General features: G+C 48.0%; 2 protein-coding genes across 3 annotated transcripts in view; one reads left to right on the top strand and one right to left on the bottom strand.

Moving 5' to 3' along the window:
* The window catches only part of LOC125951623 (S-adenosylmethionine synthase), a 7967-nt gene extending 4625 nt beyond the window's left edge, over positions 1 to 3342 (bottom strand). Inside the window, exons 1-4 of one of the 2 annotated variants that reach the window (XM_049680581.1) lie at positions 2927 to 3342; positions 1309 to 1386; positions 1102 to 1224; positions 526 to 904 (exon numbers count right to left, since the gene is read on the bottom strand). In XM_049680581.1, coding sequence (XP_049536538.1) covers positions 720 to 904; positions 1102 to 1224; positions 1309 to 1386; positions 2927 to 3041 — 501 coding nt within the window. In that variant the 5' untranslated portion in view covers positions 3042 to 3342 and the 3' untranslated portion in view covers positions 526 to 719. Of the gene's footprint in view, positions 1 to 525; positions 905 to 1101; positions 1225 to 1308; positions 1387 to 2926 lie in introns of those variants that run through there. The other variant, XM_049680580.1, reaches the window with a different exon arrangement.
* A 984-nt stretch (positions 3343 to 4326) lies between these two features.
* LOC125951612 (sodium/hydrogen exchanger 8) lies at positions 4327 to 9478 on the top strand. Its single transcript, XM_049680566.1, has 3 exons — positions 4327 to 7416; positions 7487 to 8007; positions 8529 to 9478. The coding sequence occupies exons 1-2, from the start codon at positions 5512 to 5514 to the stop codon at positions 7667 to 7669; spliced, it is 2088 nt and encodes a 695-aa protein (XP_049536523.1). The 5' UTR covers positions 4327 to 5511; the 3' UTR covers positions 7670 to 8007; positions 8529 to 9478.
* The last annotated feature ends 522 nt before the right edge of the window (positions 9479 to 10000 follow it).

The raw sequence follows: 10000 nt of genomic DNA, 5'->3' as shown, positions 1-10000 counted from the left end.
GATGACCGTGACCGCTACTATACATACGAATCGCTTCCTATCGCCTATCACTAACCAAACCAGACGATTACCGATCGACGAGAATTCGTCATTCCAGCTAGCTTGCTGTCTCATTAAAACTATTCTAAGGCAATCTTATCACTATCGCTCGAACTATCAGTGTCTGAGCGGAATAATCAATAGGGGAGCGGCTTAAGCGCAGTTGAACTGAAACAATCATTGGTTTCGATCGATGACCCTTCTGACACGCCAAACACGGAAAGAACCACGATAGCGTGCCTCGTGCTAGCTTCTTCTAGAATGCTTTTCATGTGATCGATGGATGCATCGTAAATGGATTGCAGTATTCTGTAGGTTTCAATGTTATGGCCATGGTTATGAATGTAAACTTTACCAGCATTCAATCGACTCCATCGTCATGCAAATCCTCATTAGTCGACCTTTAAAAGCGAGCAAATACACGCTAGTCGAAACCAACAAGAATTGACAAATCGATTTTAAAATAGACGCAAATGTCCGTTTAGCAGAAGATCGAACATGTAGTGTGGGATGAGTGGTAAGTGGCAAAAGAGCAAACCAAGAGCTGCCAAGGGAAGTAATGATTTGGTGCCCTCTCGGTGGATCGCACGAGCATATGTTCTTATCCGCACTAAAACTACTGAATGGCACGACAAGCAACCGCCATTCTAATCAATAACACATCAAGCAACGCATGGCAACTAAATGTTAAAAACTGGTCGGTGGTGATGGGGACACTGTGTGAAAATCGACTCGCTTCTTCCTGATCGTACCTGATCACCAGCACCAACGCTGTCGTCATCACGGTCAACATGTACACCCTGGGCAATGTTTTCAGATTGCTGCTCAATTGCAACGAGCAAATTTAACGTACGATAATCAAATCCTGTATGAGACGAAAATCCAATTGAATTAGGGGAGCGTAATTTTGAGCGTGAGGGGTTTTCAATTCAAACTGCTGCATAAATTATGTTTCTCTGCACTTCGACAATTTATAAAGCGAGTGTTTGTTGTCTAAAGATTGGGAAATTATTTAGGAACTTGCTCCTCCAGCGTTCTTCCTTCACGATTCCGTGCAATTACCTTTAGATGAGTCATCATAGCCGATGTGCTTCACCGTTTCGCGCACGACGCGCTGATAATCAATGACGGCTTTGGAGGTGATTTCTCCGCACAGCAGGATCATGCCGGTTTTAGAGATCGTTTCTATTTGTAGAAATTGGAGTGAAATATTATTGACCATTACCATGCATTACGGTTGAGCAGAGAAACTGTCTGCAAATCACTTACCGCAGGCCACTTTGGCGTTCGGGTCCTGTTGCAAATGCGCATCTAGAATGGCGTCACTGATCTGATCGCACATTTTGTCTGGAAAAGAAGCAAAGCAAGCGTTATAAAACGATCAACGTGAGTTAGAAGGGGCGATGATTCATTTGCGTTCCCGGAACAGTCTACTCTATGCCGAAGGGCTAGTTAGTTGACATTACGATAAGGGGAGCATGAGGCACGTGCCAGAAGTGTGTCTTGGCGTCGTCCGCTGTCTGCTATTATTTAATTTGATCTTAAAATGCCAGTCGGCTATAGGGTACATCTCTGGCCTCTTTAACGAATCGTGAGCACAAACATCGAAGACCAACAATCCTGCGTAATTATACACCAAAATTAACGATTCGTCCAAGGTAGGCCAGAAGGCAGCCGCGAAAGGGTCCAAAATGGCATGAAAAAGAGCGGCGCCAAGAGAATGCCCCCAAGAAAAGAAGGGGGCAAGAAGACGAAAAAAAAATATAAACACACCGCGCGACAGGGAAACACGCCGTCGTCGTTATCTCGCGATGCTTCCCCCATCCCCCTTCTCACCGGCATCGAATACCGCCGGCACACCATGGACCTACTGCGATCACGATTTTGGCCGGTCGGCCAGTGTTTTTGGGGGGCGCCTGAGAGAACAATATTCTTCGAACATTCCATCGAACATCAAGGTAGGCGCCAACATGATGTGCTTGCGGCGGAGACGAGCAAATTTATGCGTGTTTGGCACGGCTGTACGACCACACGTGCAATTGTTCGTCCAGCGATGTAGGTGTGCGTGTCGTCGCAAGCGCGGTCGCCCCATCGCGGTCGCCTAGGGGGGATGGATGGTAGCGCGTAATAAAAATGCGACTCCACGTGTTTTCGGTCGCGCTGGGCCGATAGCAAAAGCGGAACCGAAGTGTGTGACGAACCCATTCACAACCATAGAACCGGGGCCCCATTTCTAAGTCGCAACAACTGCCTGACCGATAGGGGCTGACCTTAGCCAAAGGCAAGATGCAAAAACACGGGGAAAAACCCACATGCAACTCCGAGCAAACACACCCGGATGACCCTCTCTGGGTGGGCGCCTCTCTCGAACGAAAAATCAATAATGTGCCATCCCGTGCACCGAGAGCGGCCGGGGCCTGGGCTGTGTGCGCCAGGTTGGGCGTTGTTTCATCATTCCCAAAACATCGAAGCATCCTTCGCGGTCTGAACTGAAAACACGAGGATGCGTTTCGTTTCACGCCAAAACACACAGAATGCATGTGGGCACAGATCTGTGCCAAAAATTGCGTAACGCAAAGGGAGGAACTCCTCCCCGGGGCGTGTGTATGTGAATTTTAACATTAACCGGCAGGCAGAGTTCGCGAATCCGTATGGCGGAGAGCAGGCCCCACACATCACCTCAAGGCCTAGTCTGGGCGGCCACACGGCGACGAAGGAGATACGCGCACGCAAGTACCTAACCTAAAAATAAGAACCGGAGCAGCGCACACACGCACGGGGATGCCGCCGTCGCCACCGCGTGCAATGATTCTGGTGTGCCCAGATGATTCGCGGACGGTCGCAGAGACGAGAGATTGTAAAACGTGAAAATCTTCAATAAGCTTACCGGGATGACCCTCGCCGACAGACTCGGAAGTGAAGAGGAAGGAGCAGCCGTCCTCCATCTCGTACCCGCTGTGGCCGTTCGCGGCTGAGAATCCGTTGCTCTTGCTCTGCGGCATTTTGCGGTGATTCGGTTTGCGGTGTTGCGAAGAAAGATCCTCTGGGCACTTGCGACACTCCTTTTAGCGGGTTTTTCTAAACACTGGTGCTACGTCTGGTTTTTGAGCACTGAACGCGGGCCAGACCGGGCAGAATCAGAGAACGAAAGTGTTGGATCTGGTGGAAAACTGTGTTGGGTACACTTGTGTTCTACAAAGAAGAAGTTAATTTTAGTTTGATAAGCAAATTCTATGGAACACTCTCGGGAGCCCCGCTTTGGCCCGTCTTCACTTCGCGAACTTTTGTGGAAAAGAGACCGAGGCAGGCGCCGTCGCTCCGGACAAGGTACTTTAAAAAGACAGGTAGCTTTATCCAGAACAAATCCTCGATCGTATTTTAGAAAAAACTTCAGAGTTTGACATTCACGGGATGGTGGGATGTTTACTTCGGGAACGCTCTTTTCGGAGCTGTTTTCGCTTTTCTGTGGTATTACGACAGTTCAAATTCACGAAAAGTGGCACGAAAGTTAAAGTTTATGCAAATATTCTCAAAATTCTTCCTAGTGTTTCAATATGGTATCGGTCCGTAGGTCTTGCCACCCGGCCTAGAACAAGAGCTAGCTAGCGTTCCTGGACCGTGCTCACTCGCTGTAAAACACAACTCGGTCGCTCGAATGATCTTAAATAGAGAGATGAATCATTTAAACATTCGAAAAAGAGTGAAATCAGGTACTTTCCCTGATAAAACCACCAAACTTGCTCACATCTTCTTCTTCTTCTTCTTAAAACTCACGTGGTTTTGTTGACAAAAAGCGCCCTGCTATGAATGTCAAACAAATTGAAAATGGTGACCTGTCAAAGCGGTTAAGAAGCTACCTGTCTTTTTAAAGTACCTTGGCTCCGGATCAGACCGCCGGGACAGGAAAACGGTCGAAAACGATAACTTTTGCCCGGCAACCGCACACTGGGCGCATTGCGTTGCGCTGCCTGTTCACAAGAAACGCAACGCAAGCCTTGAAATGCTACACCAAAAATGTTCTACAAATTTTTGCTCCTTTTTTATAATCTGCAGCCAGATACCACGAATTGCTACTTTCATTTTAATCACGTGTCCCGGCACGGAAGCCCTGGAAAAGGATTTACTTACGCTGTTAGGAATGAGCGCTTAGTAGGAACGTAGGGTATAGGCAAAAGTTGTTATTTGGGTCTAAAAGGGTTTATGAATTTTGAGGGGACATTTTTGGACGATTCTGTTTCCCCTTATGAATCCGAATCAGAATTTTAGTAAATGAATTTTGGGTGTCTCTTGTTCCAATGAGCTCGGATAGGATCCACAGCCTCTCGGAAAGAGCACTCGATTACCCCGGCAGCTGCTCTTGAAATCCACACTAACCGATGCACTAACCGGATGCCACAGGAAACGGAACACTCCGCGGAAACGTTGCACGTTGTTCGACGTTAGAACTGGTACTGATTGTCCAGCGCCAGCTGTTCAGCATATTTTATAATGCGATTCCCTGACCGATTCTGCCAGTCATAAAAGATTGGCTGGCGTTCTGCTTCGGGACCTGCCTGCCTCGCGTGCTTGATAAGAAAGATTCTCGCTGTCGCGGAGTCAAAATAAGCTACCGGCGGGGCATCCTCCCGCTGGCCGTGTTCTACCGCGACCTGCGGTCCATTCCCCCTTTGTTCAAACGCCTTCGATTTCATTCTTATCGAAATCATACGCTTGACCTCACTAGAACCGGCGTTCGATCTGGCTGCCATTCAGTGAACGAAACGCTGGAAATATATGGCGCAATACCATTCACATCTCTTGCCATCGCCCTCCAAATGATAAGGGATCTTTGCGCACAAATGCTGTAACAACGGCGTCCGTTTGGTTGGAAGAAACACGCGACCACGAACTCGCCTTTGAAATGCTAATCTCCCGGTGGTCTGTGTCACGCATCTCCCGCCGATATCGTCGAGTCTCCATGGAAACGCCGGAAGTACCCAGGAATAACTTTTTACGCGCAACTCAAAAATAGCATCTAGTTACGCTAGATGACTACTGCAAGTCGCTAAAAATACCGGAACGAGAAAAGCTAAAATCGTTTCCTTTTAACGGCAGCTTCAAAACTTGTTTACATTCGCGTCGTGACAGTTGTGTCGTGCATCTCGCTCTCTTCATCTCGTCTCTCGCTCGCTAACCAGGTGGAATCAGGAGGTGGGGGGTGTATCAGAATTTCTAGTGCGTGTCACCTAGAATGTTCGTGCTTTCGTCGTAAATCGTAAATCGCGCGCGCTCTCCACCGGAAGAGAAACTAGTGCTCCGTGCACTTGGAGTCTGGAATCCTCCCAACTATGGATCATCAGCACCACCATCAAACTCGCGAACATTCGATAAGACGCCTGCAGTAGTGGAATAGTGAACGTGTGAGGTGCCAGCAAGGCCACAGAATCAAGGGTGAGCGGGCCGGCCGCAATTCGCTTCACGTGCTGCAGTAGTATGACTCAATCGCTCAAGGACACGATGAAATCGGGTGGCATATATTTTCTCGTGATTTGTGCATTCCTGTTCACCGCGTTCTACAACGTCGCCTCTGACGTGGACGTGAATCGGCCTGCGGTAATCGTGGCAGCAGCTGCTGCAACTCCGAAGCCGATCGATTCGAATACAACGACAACGACCACAAATGGAACCACAACAACAGCTGCTGGCGCTACCGCTAGTCTCTCATCTTCCTCCGCCAACGTACCGGTCCCCGGAAATGGGTCCTCTCTGCCAGCTGCGGCAGCTACAGCGCCAACCGGGGTAACGATAACATCAAGTACGGGGCTTGGTAACGTGACAACGACCGTGAATAGCAGCACGACGACGGCATCGGTTACTATGTCACCAGAGAAGAGTGCCGTCGAACAGGAGCACTACAGCTCGATGTCGATCTTCTTCGTGCTGTGCGTGATCGCACTCGGCATTCTGTTGATTCATATGATGCTGCAGACCGGATTCCAGTATCTACCTGAAAGCATCGTGGTGGTGTTCCTCGGTGCCCTGATCGGGCTTATCCTGAACGTCTCGTCCGTCAAGCACATCGCCAACTGGGAACGAGAGGAAGTGTTCTCACCGACCGCCTTCTTCCTCGTCCTGCTGCCACCGATCATCTTCGAGTCGGGCTACAATCTGCACAAAGGAAACTTTTTCCAAAACATCGGCTCCATTCTGGTGTTTGCCATCATTGGCACCACCATCTCGGCGCTGGTCATCGGGTCGGGCGTTTATCTGCTTGGGCTGGCCGAGGTAGCCTATCGCTTGAACTTTGTCGAATCGTTCGCTTTCGGTTCGCTCATTTCAGCGGTCGATCCGGTGGCCACGGTCGCTATCTTCCACGCGCTCGATGTTGATCCCGTACTGAACATGTTGGTGTTTGGAGAATCCATTCTCAACGATGCCATCTCCATCGTACTCACGACGACGGTTATGCCGATGGTTTCGGACCCGGGAACGAACACCGGACAATCTATCTTTTCCGCTCTCAACACCTTTTGCGCGATGTTCTTCGCCTCGGCCGGCATTGGGGTCGTGTTTGCGCTGATGAGTGCGCTTCTGCTGAAACACATCGATCTACGGAAGCATCCTTCGCTCGAGTTCGGATTGATGCTGGTGTTTACCTACGCACCGTACGTGTTGGCTGAGGGCATTCATCTATCCGGCATCATGGCGATCCTGTTCTGTGGCATCGTGATGTCACACTATACGCATTTCAACCTTTCGACCGTTACGCAAATCACGATGCAACAGACGATGCGAACGCTTGCCTTCATCGCTGAAACTTGCGTCTTTGCTTACCTCGGGCTGGCCATCTTTTCGTTCAAGCATCGCTGCGAGCTATCCTTCGTGATCTGGGCGATCGTGCTGTGTCTGCTGGGTCGCGCCTGTAACATCTTTCCGCTGGCCTGGTTGGTCAATCGATTCCGCGAGCACAAAATTACCAATCGCATGGCGTTCATTATGTGGTTCTCAGGCCTCCGGGGCGCTATCTCGTACGCACTGTCGCTGCACATGCAGTTCTCGACCGAGGAGTCACGGCATGTCGTAATCACCACGACGCTAATCATCGTACTCTTCACTACACTGTTCTTCGGAGGCTCGACCATGCCCCTCATGAAGTACCTGCAGGGTGGCAAAAAGGTGAAGCGAGCCTCTCGAGCTGGTCGCGCTGGTCGCAAACGCAAGGAGAAGGCCCTATCGCTCAGTAAAACACGCGAATGGGGCCAAGCCATCGATTCGGAGCATCTGTCCGAGTTGACCGAAGAGGAGGAGGTCAGCTTTACACAAGCCCGCATTGGAGGATTTGCCCGGTGGGATCGCAAGTTCTTCACTCCCTTCTTTACGCGCCGTTTCACGCACCAGGTAATTACGGGAAGCGGGAAACCATCGACATTTAAAGGATGTTAAAAATGTCCTATTGTCTTTCTTGTAGGAACTGCATGATTGTAAGAGCCAAATGGCTGACCTCACCAACAAATGGTACCAAGCGATCAGGATATCGCCTGATGAACCGGAGGAAGAGGAAGATGATGACGGAGATGCTGATGCGGTATCGGAACGATCCACCACGAACATCGTGTTTCCCAGTTCGTCCGATCGGGGTCGAAAATCCTGATGCAAGGAGGTGCCCGGTCACGGCCCGATACGCTCGCTCCCGGTAGCCACGTCGCCGACATCGACCTTGGCCGAACCAGCGACGAGCCCCGACGGTACCGTCGCGAGACTGTACGATACGTCGCCACTGCGCACAGTTGATTTCCTCTAAAGGAACCTTCAACAAGGAACGGGTATTTGGGTGCCACACAAGTAGTTAACACAAGGATATACGTAATTTAGTCGTCCTCCTGGAGCTGTGGAGTGCGCTGTGTTTTGTCCAAGTAAGAGCAGTGAGTGGGTGAAGGGTTCAGTACACAGGGATTGGATCAGTACACGGTTGGACGGTTTTTAGCTAAGGTTTTGGTAAAAAACCAAAACATACACCTCAACCGATTCAAATAATTTTAGCGGTTATACATTTCAAAATTTTGCCGTTAGATAACCATAGAATGAGCCGGACACAGAAATACATGTGGAAAGTGGAGGAGGGGTGGGGAGGGAGCGAGTACATACCAAGTACATCGCTTATACCTTCCCCCGTCCCTTCCAGATAGATAAAAAAATGATTTAGACATAATAATTATCCCAAAAACATGCACACCTTTTCAGTTAAATATCTTTAAAAAATACGTTATAAACGTTAAATAGTGCTATTAGAGAAGGGGGTAGGGAGAAGCCATTACATTTTCACTGTCGAAAGATAGTATTTGGGTAGTTTTTCGCACCATAAATTGATTTAATCTCATGTTTAAGGTTCTTGTTCATTCCACTGGTTATTTAACGGTCAAATTTTGAAATGTTCGGCCCCTAAATGTATGCAATTAGAATCGGTTAGCCTACCGAATCGGTTGAGGTGTATATATTGGTTTTTTACCAAGGTTTTTACCCAGAACTATTCGTTTCAAATTCCTCGTATGGTAAACTTTCTATTCTCAATGGTGATAATTCGCTAGTCAATGTAGTCAAACGAAAGCGTGGCCGTGGAATCGGGTTACTGTGGCACTCCAGTGCATATAGGATTAAGCCAGGTGGTATGAAGTAGGGAACCGTGGTACACGTGCAGCGTATGACTAATGCCAATAGTATTGATCTACTATGCCATTCCTCATGGTTGTTTTGAAAACAAGATTTACGGCTTGATCGAACGATCAGCGGGGGGCCATTGTGATGGAATCGAACGCTGGCAAAATAACAATAGGAAAAACCCATAAGCCGTGGCCACACGGAGCGAAAATTTGCGCGCAAATTTACAAATTAATGCCAAATCGTTTACGCTTCGATATGTTTACGTGGCCGGGTTGAGGAAATTAAAATCGTTTTTTTGAAGAAAAGGATTGAATACACTAGCAATGATCACTCACTGTCGATGTAAACCACAAAAAGAACATATTGTGAGCCCTACCGTTTGCAAACAGCTTTTACTCTAGGTTTTACGCTCCACGGACCTATAATCGTTTGACAGCATGTAAACGGCAAGCGTAAATGTTTTGGCATTAATTTTTTCGTTTGCGCTAGAGTTTTCGCCCCGTGTGGCCACGGCTATATGGTGGCATTCGCCACACAAGTTAAACGCCAAACAAAAAACAAAAATAATTACACATTAATCATCTCTCGATCCGATAATTAAATCATCCGTTATCAGCATCTGGGGAGTTGCTTCTATCGATGTAACTAAACAGCGAGGATTCACCGCGCTCGCATAATATTATTTTGTTCGTGTCCTACGCCCAGTTATTATAGTATTGGTCGCTAAATTCAATCTCGCGCTCCATGCAGTACGTTTATCGCTCTAAGCTATCAGTACAATAAACACAAGTCCTCTTTCGCAACCACGTCTGGAGTTCATATTGTTGCTTTCCTCAATACCTGTTCCGCTTCAAAGCTGAAGTGGCGCTAGGTTTAGATTTATTGTTTAACCAGCCGCTATTTGTGGGGCGATAAGATAAACCTTCGCAACCCACGATCGGACGATTATAGTGAGCGGTACCTGCCAAGAGAAAATGACTCTTTGATATTACATCTTGGACGATAAAAATTAGTAGCCATCTTCTTGTTTAGTAGAAAAAAAATGGCCTAGCCTCTACTCGACAGCGAGAGAACTCTCGCTGAGAAGATAAAGTTATTTAGCCGTGGCCACACGGAGCGAAAATTTGCGCGCAAATTTGCACATTAATGCCAAAATGTTTTCGCTTCGATATGTTTACATGGCCGGGTTGAGGAAATTAAAATCGTTTTTTTGAAGAAAAGGATTGAATACACTAGCAATGATCACTCACTGTCGATGTAAACCACAAATAGAACATATTGTGAGCCCTACCGTTTGCAAAAAGCTTTTACGCTAGGTTTTACG

This window comes from Anopheles darlingi, chromosome 2 (assembly GCF_943734745.1).
Source record: "Anopheles darlingi chromosome 2, idAnoDarlMG_H_01, whole genome shotgun sequence".
NCBI lineage: Eukaryota > Metazoa > Arthropoda > Insecta > Diptera > Culicidae > Anopheles > Anopheles darlingi.
This window is presented reverse-complemented; position numbering and strand designations above follow the sequence as displayed.